This window comes from Taudactylus pleione, unplaced genomic scaffold (assembly GCF_031769625.1).
Source record: "Taudactylus pleione unplaced genomic scaffold, aTauple2 ptg000086l, whole genome shotgun sequence".
Classification (NCBI taxonomy): Eukaryota; Metazoa; Chordata; class Amphibia; order Anura; family Myobatrachidae; genus Taudactylus; species Taudactylus pleione.
Genome location: NW_028284488.1, coordinates 23,069,781 through 23,090,996, shown reverse-complemented (window position 1 = coordinate 23,090,996; position 21,216 = coordinate 23,069,781). Strand labels below are relative to the sequence as shown.

The 21,216-nt window shown below is 45.6% G+C and overlaps 1 protein-coding gene across 1 annotated transcript in view; it reads right to left on the bottom strand.

Moving 5' to 3' along the window:
• Window positions 1–1,337: 1,337 nt before the first annotated feature.
• HSPA14 (heat shock protein family A (Hsp70) member 14) overlaps window positions 1,338–21,216 on the bottom strand; it is a 53,404-nt gene continuing 33,525 nt past the window's right edge. Inside the window, exons 11-14 of the mRNA XM_088468782.1 lie at window positions 20,909–21,124; window positions 20,352–20,525; window positions 16,414–16,484; window positions 1,338–2,719 (exon numbers count right to left, since the gene is read on the bottom strand). Coding sequence (XP_088324908.1) covers window positions 2,641–2,719; window positions 16,414–16,484; window positions 20,352–20,525; window positions 20,909–21,124 — 540 coding nt within the window. The 3' untranslated portion in view covers window positions 1,338–2,640. The remainder of the gene's footprint in view (window positions 2,720–16,413; window positions 16,485–20,351; window positions 20,526–20,908; window positions 21,125–21,216) is intronic.

The following is a 21,216-nucleotide window of genomic DNA, read 5'->3' as shown; positions in this document are numbered from 1 at the left end:
ATGCAGAAACTGCAGTTTCTGCATAATACTGAAGTCAATGGTGAGAACCACTCATTGGCTGAGGTGGAAGGCTCGCCTCTTTCAGCCAATGAGCGCTCAGCGACGGGGTTCCCATAGTGAAATCCCGCCGCTAAGCTCTCATTTAAGAAGTAGCGTAAGTAGAGGACGGTACTGTGTCCAGGGGCTCGCGTATTTGCGTTTTTTTCTTTTTACCAAGTCCGAAAATTGCCTAGTTGGAACGAAGAGTACCCGAACTTCGCATAGGAGAAGGTGAATATGGATTTTTATTTATTTATTTTTTTACAGGTAACCTATGGATTTTCTACTGGAGAAGAGGACCGATGGGCTACAGGGGATACATAGGTGAGTGTGTGCACATGTATATTTTAATACAATTTTACTGTCTATGGTGTGTTCTGTGGTTTTTTAATATTGCTTTTGCTGGGGGACTACAGGTACTAGCGAGCCCGTTATTCCCCATATGCTGGTACTTGTGGTTCTCCAGGTACCAGCATGCGGGGGGAGGCTTGCTGGGATCTGTAGTACCACAGCAAAAGACATATTTTTACTTTTATCAAATGCATTACACTACATAACCCGGCACCCACCGACCAGGAATGCCAGGCCTGGGCTGCCCCGGAGAGCGGGACCCCTTTATTGGGGGGGTCCCCAGCTCTCCAGGGATCCCCAGCCTGGGCTGACTAGCAGTCAGAGTTAATACTTTGGCCGGGGGATCGGTGAAAGGGCTCCCCTGGCTGTGCCATTAGCCCCTCACTAGAAAAAGTCTGATGCTGGTTCTGGATAATATAGAGGAACTCTAAGCATTTTTCCCCTGTATTTCCAGGACTGGATCAGAGCCAAGTGCTGGTTGCACAAAATACGGGGGGCCACTACGTCATTTTGTCCCCCGTATTTTGTCAAGCAGGGCTGGTTTTGCTTAAATGCAGGGGACCCCTACGTCATTTGTCCCCTTAGTTTACATACACACGCAACAATGTCATTCAAATCGTGCATGATATGTCGCTGATCTTTCTGCATGCATGAAAGTGCAGCGACCACAATCCGCGGGAGCGCGCATTGGATCGCGATCACCCCCACACACTGCATTTTTTAAACAATTGGTCGTTCCAATCGGTTGGGAACGGCCAAATCGTTTAAAAAATTCTACCATTTGTGGGGGCCTTAACAATTGTAGTTTGGGGAGGGGTTGGCTATTAAAAAAAAAAAAGTGAAAGCGTCCATTAAACGTACATTTTAAAAAGGATTTGATTATATATATATATATATATATATATATATATATATACACACACATACACAGATGATTACCGCATATTTATTTGGTAACAAATACAATATTTTAAGTAGGCTTCAAATTCTGAGTAATAGGTCTAGGTGTGGGTGCACCCCAGAGTAGATCAATAGTTAATGCAAAATGGCCAGAAAAGAGGCAAAGTACTCAAATAAGGGGCACGACAAGGGTGTGAGGGTGTGCCCTTGTGCCCCTTACTAGAGTACTTTGCCTCTTTTCTGGCCATTATTTCAATAATAACTAAAGCTCCTGTCAAATGCAACAGTCATGGCAATTGTGATTATAGACATTATTCTATATGATCCTGACCATGCTGAGATGCTATGTGCCGAATTAATGCATGAGTCATACCTGTGTGGAAGCCCTCGTTTTCAAATATTAGGGTCACTCATTTACCCATGTATTTCCATTTCTTTTCCACTACCTGTATGTACTTTATTCAAATATATTTGGCAAGACAAGGGACAGGAGAAGACATGGGGAAATATGCCATTAAATGAAAACTGCAGCAGTTAAAAGCACTAGAACATCCAGTATATCCAAGTTGCAGACCTTTCAGTTTAAACCATACATTATTTTAAGCTTAAAGACTTTATTAAAAACAATAAAGAATAGTATAGCTATACTTCTGCCTTAAGGTCATATATACAAATATGAGGCTCATGGGACACATTTTAGTTTTAGATTTGTGTTAAATAACTTAAGAAATTATACAGTAACATAGAAATAAAATTAAGAAAATTGGATAAAGCACAGGTTCTCAAACTCGGTCCTCAGGACCCCAAACAGTGCATGTTTTGCAGGTCTCACAGAACCACAAGTGAAATAATTAGCTCCACCTGTGGAACTTTTAAAATGTGTCAGTGAGTAATGCATACACCTGTGCACCTACTGGGTGACCTGGAAATCATGAACTGTGTGGGGTCCTGAGGACCGAGTTTGAGAACCTCTGGGATAAAGGAATATATTGGGAGGGGGGTACCCTTCCAAAATGAACAAACAAGTACACCATATCCTTCTTGGATGCAAACTTAAAGTGGTCGTGGGCTCTCTCAAACTCAGGTGGACACAATTTTGATTTATACCGAAAAGAACGTATCAGGGTTACCTTTGCTTGACAACATGTAAGGTGTGGGATAATGTTGTAGCATTTACAGTACAAAACAAAAAACGACTTAAGATAACAGCAAGCATTATGAGGGATGTCTAAATATTTTAATTGTTTCAGGAATTATAAAGCTTATAACATTGTTGCTAAGACTTTGAAATGACTGAACTTGTCCTTTGTGTTACGTAGATGCAGCATGGTTGATCCTCGCTCAAGAATGCTATGATGCTTCTTCAACTGTGATCATTTCTGACTTCCCAGTGTCTTTGTCTGTGCAAGTTACATGTAATGAGCCATCCCTGGAGAAAACATACATGATTATAAACGGCTTACATCATTACTTCATTTGGGATTCAAGCTTTTAGTTCTAGAAACATTCAAAAACAGACTCAAAACATACCTGTTTACTCCAGCATTTCATGAATGCCCCTCTATTTTTTAAAAATATTTAATGTTCTTTTGTGTAATTTTTTTTAATCTGTAAATGAAAATTACTTTTGAGGCGATTCAAGACAGTAGTGGCTCAATCACATTGTGCCACTAGCAGAAGCGTTAGTTTTTTCCTTGTACCCCATAGGAGAACAGCAAAATGAGCGCTGTTGAGTATACTGTAATAGGCAGATGGCTGCTTATATACGAGCGATTCCAAGTCCGACGCATCTCAATAGTTTCTCTTCGTCCGTCAAATGGGCATTACTGGGCAGCAACTGGGTGTACGCACAAAAGAAAACAGTCTAGTGGGCATGTAGCCAGAGTTGCACCATATTCAGAGTCATGCATATGTACCTAGCATGGGGTAAGGTGTAAGTGCTGATAACAGGCATGACGGCTGCTCTATCAGATGGAGGGCTGAGGGTGGTCCAACTGCAGATATCTGTGTGACTCAGATACATTAGACTTCTGTGTACACAATTTCAACAAAGTTGCATGCAATTCAGAATCAGGCCCTCAAGATGGGTACGCATACAATGTACAGTACGTACCCAGCGATGCACGGTGCGACCAAGCGATTTATCGGGTGGTCTGTACACGCTACAGGATCTGGTGTACGTTCATCATTTATACTATGTCTCAAATAGTGTAGAATAGTTTATTTTAACAAGGTACCGTATATACTCGAGTATAAGCCGAGTTTTTCAGCACATTTTTTGTGCTGAAAAAGTACCCCGTCGGATTATACTTGAAGTGAAGTGTAGCGCTGACCGGACGGAGTTTGGTCAGCGCTACACAGCACAAACACACAGCCGCCGGAGCCGGCAGCTGTGTTTGCTGTAATCAGCAGCCGCTGAGAGTCTGTCAGACTCTCAGCGGCTGCTGCTGCTCCAACTGCGGGAGCCATCTTCCAGCTCCCGCAGTGGGTAATGGGGGAGACGTCATGAGTAATGACGTCTCTCCCATGCAAAGCGGCCGGAGGAGCGGTTAGCGGCGGGACCAGGAGCGGGGGTTTCAGGTAAGTGATTTTTTTATTTTTTATTCTTATTAAGTCTCTCTCTACTGGGGGGGGGGGGGACTACTGGGGGCGATTACTACAGAGGGCACTACCAGGGGGCGATTACTACTGGGGGCACTACCAGGGGGAGATTACTACTGGGGGCACTGAAAAGGGGTATTACCACTGGGGGCACTGAAAAGGGGTATTACCACTGGGGGCACTGCCAGGGGGGGGATTACTACTGGGGGCACAACCAGGGGAATTACTACTGGGGGCACTACCAGCTGCTGCATTTCCCACCCTAGGCTTATACTCGAGTCAATAAGTTTTCCCAGTTTTTTGTGGTAAAAGTAGGTACCTCGGCTTATACTCGAGTATATACGGTATCTTTATTGCTTTGTTCATACATTTCATTACTATTATTTGTCTGCTGAATATAATGTAAGCCTGCGAGTACAGTAAAGGTCATTTTCAGGAGTTAAAAACTGAAGCCAACGCCCATGGAATCTGAATTTCAAAATAGCAGCATCTGCTGCAGTAAAATATTTGATTTGGTTTTTTTAAAACCACCAATCCGTAAGAGCGAGGCAACACACTATAATGTCAATGGGATGCATTTTACATTTCCACATACAGTACATTTATACTGGAAACTTTTGTGGAATCATTATGCCTATTTGAAATATGGATATGGCAGCATTGTCTACTATTTTACCTGTAGGGCATTTTGTTATAAATAGTTTTGGTTTTCTTGTTCTTAATTTATTCTAATAAAAATTTAGGCTATTAGGACTCGATCAATGCTTTCTCTCAGGCTAGTACATATTGGATATATATATATCTCTCTATTACTATAAAAACAAGAGATATGGTAAGAACTTACCTTTGTTATCTCTGTTTCTACGAAGTCCATAGGGTCCACAGGGTGACCTTGGGTTATAGCTGGATCCTGGATCCTCGGGCACCACGGAGTTAAAGCTTTCAGCTGCTCCCAGGATGCACTTGGGTCCAACCTCCCCTATACCCCGCCCCCGAGCCACAGGCACCTCAGTTGGTAAGCAGCCCAGGCCGGAGGAGGAGATGAAACAGAGAGAAGGAAGACTGGAACACACAAGAACCATACTCACAGAAATGGGAGACGGAAAACCGGTGACCAGTCACAGAGCCCATATGAAGCCAGGTGCGTCAGGGCGGGTGCCCTGTGGACCCTATGGACTTCGTAGAAACAGAGATAACAAAGGTAAGTTCTTACCATATCTCTTGTCTTCTACTTCAGGGTCCATAGGGGTCCACAGGGTGACCTTGGGGATGTCCCAAAGCAGTCCAACTAAGGGCGGGGACACTCCTGTGCTGATAGGAGAACCCAGCGCCCAAAGGATGCATCCTGAGAGGCAAAGGTGTCAAACGCATAGAACCTCAAAAAGGTCTCAATGGAAGACCAGGTGGCCGCCTTACAGAGCTGAACAGCAGAGGCGCCACAGCTAGCAGCCCAAGAAGGGCCCACAGACAGAGTGGAATGAGCCTTAACAGAGGCTGGAATAGGTAAACCCTCCTGCATATAAGCCTCAATAATAACAGAACGAAGCCAACGGCTAGAGTCTGTTTGTTGGCAGGCCAACCCCTCTTGTGAAAACCAAAGAGGATAAACAAAGAATCCGACCTCCTCACAGAACTAGTCCGGTCCACATAAACCTGGAGTGCACGGACAACGTCTAAGGAAGCCTCCCCAGCCGAAAGATCAGGCGACTGAAAGGCTGGTACAACAATTTCCTGATTAATGTGGAACCTGGAAACCACCTTAGGCAGGAACTCAGGACGAGTGCGAAGCACCGCTCTGTCCTGATGAAAAACCAGAAAAGAGGGACGACAAGAAAGCGCCCCCAAATCTGAAACCCTCCTGGCAGAAGCAATTGCCAAGAGGAAAACAGTTTTAAAAGTTAGCCACTTGAGTTCCACTGACTCCAAGGGCTCAAAAGGCGGACCCTGTAAGGCCCGAAGAACCACCGCCAAATCCCACGGGGCCACAGGTGGCACAAAGGGAGGCTGGATTCTCAAAACTCCCTGGAAAAAGGTGTGTACGTCCGGCATAGCAGCGATCCTGCGCTGGAACCACACCGACAGAGCAGACACGTGCACCTTCAGCGAAGAAAGACGTAATCCTAAGTCCAAACCCGACTGAAGGAAAGCCAGAATACGCGAAACCCGGAACACCTGGGGATCATAGTTTCTGGCCTCGCACCACTGAAAGAAAGTGTGCCACACTCTGTGATAGATCCTCGCGGAAGCAGGCTTGCGCGCCCTCAGCATGGTGGTAATAACGGAGCTAGAAAAGCCCCGAGACCTCAGGACGGCTGTCTCAAGAGCCACGCCGTCAAAGATAGTCGACCCAGATCCGGGAGAAGACAGGGCCCCTGAGACAACAGGTCCCGCCGTTGAGGTAGGAGGTACGGAGCGTCGATGGACAGGCTCCGCAGATCGGAGTGCCACGCTGGGGCCACCAGGATCAGTGTGCCTCCGTCCTGTTTGAACTTGCGCAGGACCCGAGGCAGCAGAGATATCGGAGGGAACAAGTAAGCCAGATGAAACAGCCATTTCACCGACAGCGCGTCTATCAGACTTGCGCCTGTGTCCCTTGTCCTTGACCCGTACACAGGCAGCTTGTGATTGTGACAGGACGCCATCAGGTCCAGCTCTGGCAGCCCCCACTTGTCCACGAGTAGTTGGAATACCTCTGGATGAAGCGACCATTCCCCGGGATGCACGTCATAACGGCTGAGGAAGTCTGCCTCCCAATTGAGGACTCCTGGGATGAAAACTGCCGAGAGAGCTGGAAGATAGCTCTCCGCCCAAGCCAGGACGCGGGACACCTCCGACATCGCAGCTCGACTGCGAGTCCCTCCCTGGTGATTGATGTACGCCACCGTGGTGGCATTGTCTGACTGCACCTGAACGGCCCTTCCGTGAAGAGCGGTGCCGGACAACTGCAGGGCTCTGTATACTGCCCGCAGTTCCAGGATGTTGATGGGAAGAAGCGCTTCCTCCGCCGACCAACGACCCTGAAGTGACAAGGAGCCTGTCACCGCCCCCCAACCCCGGAGACTGGCATCTGTCGTGAGCAGAACCCATTCCGGGATCCAAAAGGGGCGCCCCTCTAGGAGATGAGCCGTCTGCAGCCACCAGGCTAGGGACAGACGCACCTCCGAGGACAACACCAGCATCTGAGAGCGGATCCTGTGTGGCAATCCGTTCCATTCCGAAAGAATCAGCCCCTGCAGGGGCCTGGAATGGAACTGGGCAAACTCCACCATGTCGAATGCTGACACCATGGACCCCAAAACTCTCATCGCTGAGTGCACCGACACTCTGCCACTGCTCAGACAACTGTGAATCCGCAGCTGTAAGGAGGAGACCTTCTCTGGAGTCAGAAAAATCCGTTGTTGACGAGAGTCCAGCAGGGCCCCCAAATGAACCATCCGCTGTGATGGGATGAGGGAGGACTTCTTCCAGTTGATCAACCAGCCGTGTGCCTGTAGACAAGCGACCGTCAGGTGGAGATGCTGGATCAGTACCTCCGGGGAGCTTGCCAGCAAGAGGAGGTCGTCTAGATACGGTAGCAACTGTATTCCCTGGCTCCGAAGATGAGCCGCCATGACCGCCATCACCTTGGTAAATACCCTTGGTGCCGTGGAGAGACCAAAGGGTAGAGCCCTGAATTGGTAGTGGTTGTGGAGAATAGCAAACCGCAGAAGCCGTTGGTGCGATGTTGCTATAGGCACATGGAGGTAGGCGTCCTGGATATCCAGGGAGACCATATAATCCCCTGGTTCCATCGCCAGAATGATGGAACGCAAAGTTTCCATCCTGAATTTGGGAACCCTGAGAAACCTGTTCAGGGACTTCAAATTGAGGATGGGGCGATGAGAGCCAATGGGTTTCTGCACCAGAAACAGCGTAGAGTAATACCCCATCCCACGTTGAGACTGTGGTACGGGTATAATGACCCCCGCCGTCAGCAAGGCCTCTATGGCTTCCTGAACCTGCAAGGCCTTGGTTTTGTCCTGAGAAGGACTTGTGCAAAAAAACTGGCCAGGCGGCCTGTGCCGAAAAGACAGGGCGTACCCCTGGGAGACCACTTCTCGCACCCAGGCATCCGTGGTGGTATTGTGCCAGCAGTGGGCGAATTGAAGTCGGCCTCCCACTCTGGGGTCCCCCAGAGGGAGGCCCGTCCCATCACGCAGAAGGCTTATCTTCTTGCTTGGAAGAAGGGCGCCTAGCACTCCAGGCTTGCTTCTTTGGCTTTGAGGCGGTCTTGGGTGCGGACTGCCTCGGGAAGGACTGACCCTTTGCCTTGCCCTGAACCCGAAAGGCCGAGCTCCGGACCTTAGCAGGTGTAGTAGCTGAAGGGAGGAAGGCTGACTTGGATTTTGCCAGGGTATGTACTATTTTGTCCAGGTCCGGACCAAATAGTAATTCTCCATTAAAAGGTAAGGCCTCCAAGCCTTTCTTTGAATCCGCGTCTGCTCTCCAAGACCGCAACCACAAGGATCTACGAGCAGACACTGCTGCCGCCGAAACCCTAGAGGTCAACAGGCTAGCATCCAACGATGCTTCTCCAATGTAGGAGGCGGCATCTCTCATCTGTCCTAACAATGCCCTCTGGACGTCCGGAGCTTCATCCGTAAACGTGTCCTCCAAGGCGTTGGCCCTCCCCTCAATGGCCTTGGCCACCCAGGAGATGGCCATGGACGGCCGGGCTACAGCCCCTGAGAGAGAATAAATAGACTTTAGACAAGTCTCCACCTTCCAGTCCGTAGGATCCTTCAGCGAGGATATAGACGGCAATGGCAAAGTAGCACTCCTGATGAGGCGTGTTACATGGGAATCGACTGCAGGCGGAGTTTCCCATTTCTTACAATGCGCTTCCGGGAATGGATAATTGGACGCCAAGCGTTTCTGTGGCAGGAAACGCTTACTGGGTGTCTGCCAGGCCACCGCCATGTGATCAGTCAACTGATCAGACAAGGGGAACGCTGCAGAAGTAACCTTAGCTTTTTTAAAACTAGGATACCTCATCCTCAATCAGAAGAATGGCCCGCACCGCCTTAACCAGAGCCCGCACATTGATGGAAGACTTAGTGTCTACCTCCTGGACTGAGGCATCTGAGGCTGAGTCATCCTGCACCTCACCATCATCCGAGGACCCCTCAGAATCCGAAAGATGAGCAGCCTGCGCCATGACTGAGCGTTTAGACGCCCTGGAGGGCACGTCACTGCGCAACATCGACTGAAAAGCCGAAGATGCTGCCGCCAAATCTTGGACAGTGTGGGAAAGCGCATCCACCCAGGGTGGAGGAGCTGCCACAGGAGCCTGAAACGGCACCACAGCCTGCTGTGCCACAGGGGTGGACTGAATAAACATTGGCAACCCCGCATAGGGACCAACAGGCTGAGACCCCGGGGGAGTCTGCAATAATTGTGGGACACCCGGGGAATGGGGGATGGCAGGCAGGTGCAACGCCCTAGTAGGGGCGGCAGTCGGGACCGACAGACGGTCCGCGATGGACACCAGCACCTGGGAAAACACCGCCCATGGTGGCTCCTGCGACATAGGAGGTTTAGACATACCAGGGAGCGCCTGGCACCGTCCGCACAGGCCGTCCTGTGACAAATCCTCCCTATCCACTCCTGCAGAACAGCGCCTGCAGGAGAACAATACCGGAGCCCCGGAGTGCTCAATCTCCTCCTCAGACATGACTTAGGAAGAAAACGTGCGCACTCACCAGTGTGCTGAACAACAGCCCACAATATGGTACTGTGTAGCACACAACTGTATGTGACGGACCTCACAAATACGTGATCTATATAGGTGAGGTCAGTAGAAACACCATTCCCCCGCACACCTGTAGGGCTTGTAGGAGAAGGAAAGGGATAGGTATAGGCTGACAGTAAGTAGAAAAAAGACACAGACAGGCAGCACTAGCAAAAGTCACATACCATGCAGGAAGATATACTCACTGCACCTTTCCACTACAATCAACCTCCCAGATTCAGTGTCTGGGAGGGCTATAGTGCTGTGTACACTGTGCTTGTCGGGGGAGAGGTACACAGGGGGACCGGTCCGCGTGCTCCCCGAGAGTATCCGCGCTGCCAGTAAGAAAATGGCCGCTGGAGACCTCAGAGGAGGAGTGGCCGAATAACTGCAGCTCAGCGACGCCAGACTCCGTGCTGAAAGGCGCGCTGAGCTGAGGGGAGGAGCCGCTAGACAGGGAAAGCTTCCTCCCCTGGCTAGCATATTTAACCCCCGGGTTGCCGGCATCCCGCTTGCCGCATAATTTACCCTGGTGGTCTAGTGGTCTGGCGGGGTATGCCTCCGCTGGAGGGGGGGCCCGCCGCCACCGCTAGCGCCCCCGGTCTGTCCCCTAGACCGGGGGCATGGGACTGCATTTACAAGGAACCCGCGCACCGCCGCTAATCAGCGGTGCGCGGCTTACCTTAATCTCCCCGGCGTCTTCCGGCAGCAGTCCCGGGGGAAGCCAGAGTCCGGCTAGTACAGACTCTGGCCTCCCCCGCCGCGATCCCCAGTTCAGTGCTGGCGTCGCGGCGCCAGCAGGGAGAAGGAGCGGCAGCGTGGGTGTCTGTACAGACAGCCCATCGCTGCCGCTCTGGAGAAAAAAACTATAGTAAAAAAATTAAACTAAGTTAAAATAAAAAGCTTTAGGGGGCTGCTCCTGCAGCCCCCCCCGCAGGGTGACCCGACTCCGGCCGGGCACCATCTTAAACTGAGGTGCCTGTGGCTCGGGGGCGGGGTATAGGGGAGGTTGGACCCAAGTGCATCCTGGGAGCAGCTGAAAGCTTTAACTTCGTGGTGCCCGAGGATCCAGGATCCAGCTATACCCCAAGGTCACCCTTTGGACCCCTATAGACCCTGAAGTAGAAATACTGGAACATCGATCATTTTAATATATTATGTTTTACTTACGTATTGTTAAACATACAATACAGCATTTTCTCACATTTCATAAAGATATATTTTTAATTAAAACTACAGCGAATGTGAAAATATTTTTACTTCAGTCCTCCATGGCAGTCATTACAATGGGTAGCTTTTATAAATCAGGTAAAGGACAGCTGGTTAAAAAATGCCCCCAGAAGATATATAAAATGCAACGCCTCCTTTCCCTGGCATATTTTTCTTGTCTAGCAATAGGTAGTTAGCTTGCTCTTCAGTCATGTCAACACATCATCTGATGTTGCAAGGTCTGAGCTGGTTACCGAAGGAACACATGTATGCTACCTCCAGGAGCAGATCTGGCTGTATAATTCAAAAGCACACTCTTAGATAGTTGCCAGCGTTCTCCACGTATGCATACTGCATTACTGAAAAGCACCAGACATGTAATAGGTAGCAGGGAAAATATTAGAAACAGCTCTAAAATACTACCTACCCCAAAAGGAACAGTGATATGAATTGCACATGGAGGAAACAGCACCCGATGGCAATAGGAAGCTCAAGTCAGACTTAAATAGACCAAAAGAAATCAGCTTGAGGTAAGCCCTTCATTATGGGTATTTGATATTGTGTGCATCTATACCAGATAGGTTTAGTGACAGTGTATGCTGCTTCAGTACTGTTGCAGAAAAGAAAAAAGAAAGCAAGTAGGTGTATCTTGTGATTAACCCTTCTCTGCTGAATAAGGTATCATTTTGTACAAAGTGCAGTTCTCAGACTAAAAGGAAAGAGTCAGCCTCCAGAACAGATTAAAGTACTTGTATGATAGAAGGTATTGTCACTAAAAATCTCTCTATGCTAAGCAAAACCATGGGTGTGAATGAGGCAATAACATCCTTGACACTGCTAAAATCCATTTTTGAAGAATGCATCTTGGGGAACGAATTGATCCATAAGGACTGGCTGTGGCTGGAAAATGATAAAAGACTAAACCGCATGTATCCATTTAATGATGCAAATTGAAATTCCTCTTTGAGAACCCATAGAAAGGCAGAGAGCTCTTCAAAAAGCTTCAAATTACTCCAGGAACTACCTTGAAATAAAGTATTGCCATAGCCTCAGTAAAGCCCTTAATTATGGGGAGAACCCATCCATATGGATCTCAACAAAAAGGTAAACAGGGGGTTCCTGTTAAGAAGTATGGGAATAATGCAAAAAGGAATAGAATTCCAATGTAAGGACTCTTTAGACACCATTGTTTCTTCAGCAAGGTCTATGGTAACATAGACCTTGCTGAAGACAGTAGAGACTAGAAGGGCCCTCTGCTTATGCCCCATGGCAGCAGAAGTTCAGTCCAAAATAGCCTTGGTAATCTATTTGGAGAAGCATTCTATGTGGACAGAAAATTAGTCTACACATTACAAAAGTCCCCAGAAGTTTGCCACAGGATCAAAAGACTAAGGGGGAGATGTACTAAGCTTTGGAGAGAGATAAAGGGGTCTATTTACTAAGCCTTGGATGGAGATAAAGTGAACGGAGATAAAGTATCAGCCAATCAGCTCCTAACTGCCATGTCATAGGCGGTGTTTGAAAAATGACAATCAGCCAACCAGCTTCTGTCATTTTTCAAACACCGCCTGTGGCATGGCAGTTAGGAGCTGATTGTTTGGTACTTTGGAGTCACTGTGTCTCCATCCAAAGCTTAGTAAATAGACTGCAAAGTACCAACCAATCAGCTCCTAACTGCCATTTTTTTAAAACAGCATGTAACGTGACAGGAGCTGATTGGTTGATACTTTATTGCTCTCCACTTTATCTCTCTCCAGTGCTTAGAATATCTCCCCCTATGTATTTTCATCCTTTATTATGTCAGCAATTCAAAAACAAGCTATAAAGGAATAAAACAAACTGCAGAACATTCCTTTTAACTCTAGACAGTCATTTCAAGATTAAAGATGAAAGGCAAAAATCAGAATCCCACAATGACTATGGTTTGAATCAGTCCCCTCTATTACCAGAAAGGGCAGCATTTCACAATACGCAGACCTGTTGACTCAATCTACCAAAGAACCATGAGTTTGTCAGGCCATAAGTAATAGATATAGAATACAGTTTCATCACTAATCCAAACAGAAATGTCTCTTTATGCTTCAAGACTCCATCAAACTCAGTAGAGGCTTTGCAAAACCGTCTACAAACCTGCAATAACATATTTGCAGAAACATTGCTAAATTATTAACAGAACAGAGAGTCAATTGTCCCCTTATAGCAAATAAAATTCTTGTCTGTCTAAATAAATATCATACTAAACATAGTAACTGTCATATGAAAGGGGATCTCCTTCCATGGCAAAGACTGAGCAAGGTACATAGTCATTGGAGGAGAGGACATTTTTAATAAATCTACTGAAAATTATAGCAATGTGTAGTAAAAAGCAAGTTAATGTTTTCATTAACAGTTACTGGGAAAGCATCTAGGAGTATTTTCAGACAACAGAGAAGTAGTCACCTTACTAAAAATCTCACGAAAAGCTATGATGGCGGTGGCAACAAAATGGTTCTCTCTGGCACAAAGAAACCTAAAGTCACTTTTCAGGTAAGGAGAATGCAGTGGTAGATTATTTTAGCCGCAGGTACACTATTCCAAGGGAATGATCTTTACATCAAGAATTTATTCAATCACAGAAAAATTTGGGCTCCTTAGAGTGGAAATTATGGCAACAAACCAGAAAGCCAGAAGAACCCAGATTCTTCACTTATCACAAAGTTCCAGGGACAGAAGGGGTAGATGCAGTGAAATTCCTACGCAAGTTTCAGATAATTTATGCCTTCCCTCCATTTTCTATAATCTTTCTCAGCATGTGAGAGGGATGAAAGAAAAAACTAGAATTGTTTAAATTTATTATAAAGTTTCCTTTATGGCCATGATATCCATGGTTCCCAGTAGTCTGTCAAATGCTTCAGGAGGAACAATGACCTCTACCTCCTTGACCAGATTTTTTGCTTCAGGGTCCAATCTTTCATCCAGACGTACAACAACTATGTGTAATGGAATAGAATCGCTCATAGAGCAAGGAGGATCAGAATCATTAAGTGACAAAAGGCAAGGAAGACAAAGAACTCTCCAATAGTATATTAGAATTTGTAAGATACTATACCAACCATTCCACATATACATGACTTTCTACAGGTACAAGTATCAGTGCTGAGTGCTTGTTGGAGACCAAATTGGAATCATAAGAATTGACCATTCACTTTTCCAAGAGGTTAAGAGAATTCACCCCCCTATAAGTGCTTTTGTGGTTCTACGGGACTGCATACTAGTGCTTAATGCTCAGACAGCTGCCCTGTTTCAATCAATAATACAGGAAGTCTCTCGGAGATGGATGGTACTGAAGGTAATGTTCCTGGTGCAGTTTCTTCTGCCAAAAGAATCAGTCACTGTGGTGCATGTAACCTTTTTAAAAATCTAAGATTAGAAAGTGTTTCTAAGATCTAATCCAACTGTCATGGGTTGATGATAAAAAAAAAACGACATTGAATTTGTTAGCTCTGAAGAGAGCAATGACTGTAAATTTATCCAGACAGAGGGCCTTAGGAACATAGAACAGAGGTTTGTAATCTTGAAAAGGACACGCTTCTTCTAAGCAAGCCATTTCCACATAGAGCAGATAAGTGAAGGCTTACAAGAAGAGTGTAATGTTACAGAGATATTAAGAGCCCACATAACACAAGCAGTGGCAACTTCTTGGGCAAAAACAGCTAACTGTTTACAGAGCTTTTAAAGCTGTCATTTTCGTGATGACAGCTTTTCGGAAGAGAGATACTTTTTCCTGCCTGCTCCTCCTTTAACACTGCTGTTGTGCATGCAGCACATGCGCTGACTACATTCACAAAAGCGGCACATGCGCAGCATGCATAACAGCAGCGGTAAGTGTTTGAAAAATAAAAAAAACCCTTTAATTTAAATATCAATGTTATCCCCGCCACTGCCTGCTGCTGTAGCGTGAAGCGTCTCTCCTCTGTCTGTTCCCCGGTACTTGTAAGTGCTTCTTCTATTTTATTAATAAACCGTTTAAAGTAAATAATCAGTTAATTAAGCACTTACAAGTGCCACCGGGGACTGGATAGAGGGGAGAGACGCTTCGCGCTGCAGCAGCATGCAGTGGCAGGGCAGGGAGCCAGCCAGGACGGAGAGCAGAAGGGGAAGAGAGGAGCGGAGTCCCGCTGCATTCCCACAGCTTCACAAGCTGCCGTGTAAACGGCAGCTTGTGAAGCCTTACGGGGGCTGTATGCCATCTAAAGATCGCGTACTGTAACACGATCAAATTCCGAAAATACCTAATTTTCAGAATTTGAGGAATGGCATAATTTCTACATCCCTGTACACAAGTATGGGATTGTGGAAATTATCATAGCAGGACTGTAACCAGGAGATATCTCCTGTCTTACTAGTTTAATGAATGGCTTCCTTACTTGAAAATTACAATATGTAGGGAAAGGTTTGTAAAACTAGTTATGTTGAATATGCTCCTTAGTTTCTTCGTACCCGCCTATTCAATTTATTGGGAACATTTTATTACAATAGGAGTCATGGAAGATTGAAGAGAAAAACAAATTATAATTACAGTAACTCTTTGTCCTTGAAATACTCTGCAACGCCCCAAATCTTCCACCCATGTTGTTTTGAGATCATATATATTTTTCCAAGACAGCTTGGGAAGTTACTCAAAAGGAACAGGGAAATAGGAGGAGCCACATTATATACTAACTGGGGATGGTTTATTATCTAACCTGTCTTTACCGAACGTAGAAGGGAACCTACCTTTTGTAATGGCTGCCATGGAGTATTTCAAGGAAAACAAAATTATTGGTAATGAAAATAATAATTAGCTAAAATCTGTTTAGTGTTATAAGATTAATAGTGTCTATACACAGCCCAATATGTCTGCTACGCCTAAGTGCTAAAAGGCTGGAATTCTAATTAGATTTGGCATACAGTTGCCAAATCTGAAAGATATCTATACAGTGCTTAAGGACAAAACTGACAAATGCAATAACTGCACCACCAGATTCCCTAACCGGGTTGGGTATGAAATACCGACCCCGGAAGCCCGACAGCTGAAGATCCAGATGGAGGCTTGTAAGTACCCTATCCCTCCCCTCCTCCGATGGTGCCTAACCCCAACCACCCCTTTCTGCACCATAAACCTAACCTTCTAGGTGAGTGTCTAAATCTAACCCCCCTCCCCACGCAGCCTAACCCTCTAAGGGGGGAGCCTAAACCTAATACACCCCCCCCCCCTGGCTCCAGTGTCTTATGATCGGGATGTCAGCTGTCGGGATTCAGACGCCGGTATCCTGATACGTAAGTGGATAGCGTCGTCTGCATTTTGCCCGGCAGTGGTATATATTGACGGCCAGCATCTCGTCCGCCGGGATATGCACTACATCTCTCTAGCCATCCTCTCTGCAGCTGACAGATCCCAAACACGTGGTATTTTTAGGCTAATACCCATGCAGCCAATTAGGTCTTGAACAGCCTAACTGACCCTCAAAATCAAAGCATGCATGATCACCTTAGGCATGGGAAAAAGGATGTAGAAAGATTACCTCTTCATTGTCAGTACAGTCACTATGTCATGAATTCCATTTTCTTTCTTTTGTAAATCCCTAAGTACAATCTGTAGAGAAACACATAGAAATTAAATTTTGAAGCAAAAAACAGCATGTCATTAGAAGATGCATTTACTATACATGGGAATTCCAGCCAAAATTTGCTATTTTGCCCCTTGGCAAAAAAGGTGTTGAGCAGAAGGTAGAGGGCACATTTAAAATATACACACAGATTTAGAGTGGAGAGGAGGCGTAACCCAGGTCAACTATAGATCAATGTAAGTCCAATATTTGCGTGCAGACAATATTTTCCCTGCATGCAAAAAAAAAAATGGTTTGTCCATGTGCAAATTTGCTCCTAACTGCAGTTCAGACCCATTATGTATTCTATACACATCTAGCCAGACTTACAGCACAACAAAAGTCAATATACAGATGTATCCACATATACATATCCTCATATTGCACCAAATAGCCTCATTTATCTTGCCACAGACTTTGTTAATTTGTCGTGCCAAAACACTAATCCCAAATAGGTTTAATTCAGAGTTGTACACTTTTGTACAGTAGCTGCATACTTGAACACAGCTGCTGTGCAAAACCATGCTGATGCCTGTAGGAGGAGTCTAAAGTAAAAAGATGCCTCCTGCTGGCATCTCAGATCTGATGCCTGCGTCTGAAGATGATAATTAAATGTAAGCTTAAGCTTTCTCAGAATGGCCATCTCCGTACAGGATAGTAAATCTGTGTCAGAAGACGCAGACACTGGCCTCGGCATTCCCAGAAAACGAGGCCGACATGCCCCCGTTTTCTGATAACATTGGCAGCGCTACCTTGTCCTCAAATGATCGCAGCATGTCAATCATGCTGCAGGTTGCTGCACGCTTTTGTTCTTACTTGTGCAGGACTCCAACCATCAGGTTTGCGTACAAGTCTGAATCAGGCCCGTAGTATACTATTTGCAAACTAATACCCCTTTTCCACCAAAATTCCTGGTCAGACCTGGAGTTGGAACAGGGTTCCTATCTGAATCAGGCCCGTAGTATACTATTTGCAAACTAATACCCCTTTTCCACCAAAATTCCTGGTCAGACCTGGAGTTGGAACAGGGTTCCTATCTGAATCAGGCCCGTAGTATACTATTTGCAAACTAATACCCCTTTTCCACCAAAATTCCTGGTCAGACCTGGAGTTGGAACAGGGTTCCTATCTGGATCAGACCCGGAATTTAGCCGGCGCCGACTCGGGATATTCCCGAGTCGGCGCTGCTCACACCGCAGTTGGGTCTGCATAGACCCGGCTGTTCCGGCGTGAAAGTGGACGCTTGGAGATGACGTCATCTCCAAGTGCCACTGAAGCCGGACCAATCGGCCGGCATGCGGCTCACTCCAGGTCACTAAGACCCGGAGTGCGCCGTACACACAGCAGGGTTTCACGGGCGTAGCCCGTGTTAAACCCTGCTATTTACCTGCGTTGGATTGCCGGGTCACACGACCCGGCGATCCAACCCACACCCCTTTTACACCAAGGAGCTGCCCGGGTTAACCCTGCAATAACCCGGGTTTTAGCTTCGGTGTAAAAGGGGTTTTAGATGAAAAATTGAGGAAAAGGACACAAGGCAGGTCTGAGCAACTCTCGCCAAGCATTATTATGCGTAACCTGTGACATACCAATTCCTTTGTGACAAAAACATCTAGTGCACCATTTGTGAACTGATATGCAAGACTGAGGAAAAGTAGCAAGGTTGAGGAAAAAGTACACAAAGCAGATCAGATATGAGTGACCCTCGCCATGCATGATTATGCTTACTCTGCAACTTTATACCAATTCCTTTGTGAAAAAAAACACAGCATGCCATTTGCTAACTACGATGCAAAATTTAGGAAAAAGTAGCACAATAAAAGGAAAAAATAGCTCAAAGAAGTAGCAATGTTGAGGAAAAAAAGTATGCATGCGAATCGTGCTTCTTGTGCCACAGGTGTGGATTGAAAACTCTACAGTAAAAAGGTAGACAATGTTTCCACTCCCTGGGTCTGGCATAGTGGCTGGCTTCATCAACCCCCCCCCTTCTCTTCTTCTCCTCTCAAATATACATCTCTTTGCCCACACCCACCTTGTTTCCAGCCTCTTTGATCTCCCCTCTCTACCCATTTTTCCTGGCTTGTATATTTGCCCATTTCCTTTTTTTATATTACAGCTTCGATTAGTAATTGTTTATGTTTGAATGAATATATATATATATATATATATATATATTTATATTTATATATGCATATATGTTTCTGCTGTTTTATTGACTGACACATTTTTGTTATTTACATGCCATCCTGTGGACAATTGCATACCTCCCAACATGACCCTCTCCAGGAGGGACACAATGCTCTGGTCTTGGACTTCCCTGGTAAGAGGTGGGGCTGCAGCGCAGTCCAAAATTTAAATAGGGGAGTCACACCAACTGTCATTTCACACACTGCCAAACATCACTGGCTGGGACTCACTGGCAGTTGGTGTGACTCACCTATTTTAATTTTGGACTGTACTGCAGCCCCGCCCCTGGAGCCTCCACCAATCATAAATTACCAGGCAAGTCCAGGACCAGAGCATTGTGTCCCTCCTGGAGAGGGTCATGTTGGGAGGTATGCAATTGTATTTCTATAAGTTCCAATTTTCAATAAAATTTTGTGACAAAAAAAAAAGGGTGGACACCAGATGTTAAACAGTCAATAGGTCAACAGGGACAAAAGGTCGACACATAAGAAGGTCAACATGTACAAATGGTCCACAGGGTCAAAAGGTTGACACAAAAATGGTTGCCACATTTTTTTTTTTTTTCCTAACCCTAATTCTTCACCCCATCCCTAACCCACCCCTTAGTGCCTAACCCTAACCCTCCCTCCTGGTGCCTATCCCTTACCGTCGGGGTAGGTGCCAGAACCCAACCATCCCTTCTAGTGCCTAACCCTAACTCCTGGTACCTAACCGTCGGGGTAAGTGCCTAACCCTAACCGTTCGGGTAAGTGCCTAATCCTTACCCTAAAAAAACAACAACATGGGTTGCTTATTTTTTTGTCAACCTTTTGTTCCTGTCGACCATTTGTACCTGTCAACCTATTGACTGTCTAACATGTGGTGTCTATCTAGAGTGATTGTCGACCTTTTTACTGTAGATCTTTAGACCGGATCCCTTGTGAAACATGGTGGAAAAGGGATAGGAATATGAGGCCACAGCTGTATCTAACTCAAAGATGATGTGGAAGGTCAAAATGGTTATTCAGGGACATACTTTTCAAAATATGGGACATGATACTACAGAGAAATTTTATTTCCCTAAACTGCTAAAACAATATACCCAACACACTAGAGCACATACTGCAGACAACAGAGAATTAACAGTGGGACAAATATATATTTATTAAAAATAAAAGCCCTAAAGATATGGCCAGTGTACAAGGCAGATCCCAATATTACTAGTGAACAAAACAGAGAATATTGGCATTAGTAGCGGAAAAACAATGGTTTAGTTTATAAAGTAGAATCCCACTGTGTGTCCGCTGCAAGAAAACCACTATATACAATAAACTACAGAAAATTTATTTATTGACTTTAAAAAGTGCCAATCAACACTAATTATAATCAATGTCTAATATAAAACAGGACACTATTGCAATCTGTTCCCGAACTTTACTGTTGATATTTACAACTGTTGCCCTTCATCGATTATTCCTTCTTTACGGTTATATCTTGCCCAATGCCATTAAATACATATGCAATAAGAGATGGAGGAAATAAATTAAGCAGCATTCTATACCTGAGGATGGTCTATGCAATTCCAGAGTTTCAAAGCTGTAGGAATAGACTTATGAGATGGTATAAGCTGGATCAAACCATGTTTTATGAATTTACGGTATAAAAAATATAAACACACTTGTTCTTACTTGTGCAAATTTAAAGTTGTCCGATACACCAGATTTACGAACAGATTCGTATAGTTCCAGACACACAGAGGTCAACTTTCCAGGTGCTTGTAATGAGTGTTGTCGACGAGCAGGAAGTGGCGTACCAGACGGGAGTAAAACAGTGAACTTCTCAGCTCCAGACTCATCAGCTTCCTGTGAGGACAAATTTAAGCTAAATACCATACCTTCTCAAAGCTCATTCATCAAATTTATGAGGAAAGATAGATATTCATTCTAGCACCTTTCAGCTGTCACAACTTGTGCAGTTCCTCTAACCTGCCTGGGGTGTCGCTCTCTGCTCTGGTGTTTCTAGCATAATCAGCGGACGCAACAAACTGCTGTGATTCAGCAGTTTGTGTGCTAGAAGAACCAGAGCAGAGGGCAACACCCCTGGCAGGAAAGAGGAGCTGCACTGGTTTTAACAGGTGCAGAGTGCTAGAATGAACATGATAGATAGATAGATAAACATATAAAGGTCATTAGCTCCCATTGCTGTAGACTTTTATTCCACATTATAAGATGCCTGTAAAACAAACCTTAACTACTATGTCACTGGCAGAACACTCAATGGCAATGGTATCTAGTTGTGTTGATAGACCGTCTTTGCCCAGTAGAATTCCAGCTTCTATGGCAGCGCCAATGGGAATGACCTCATCTGGTGGTATACTATTTAACAGTTCCACCTCTGGGAATAAGTCCATAATTAACTGCTGTAGTTTTGGGATGCGAGCTGACCCACCACATAATACGACCTACAGTACAAGAAAAGAAAAAAACAGTTATTAAACACCAACAACAATAATAAAAAACTACATAAATCTAAATAGCCACTTCATGACCCCCT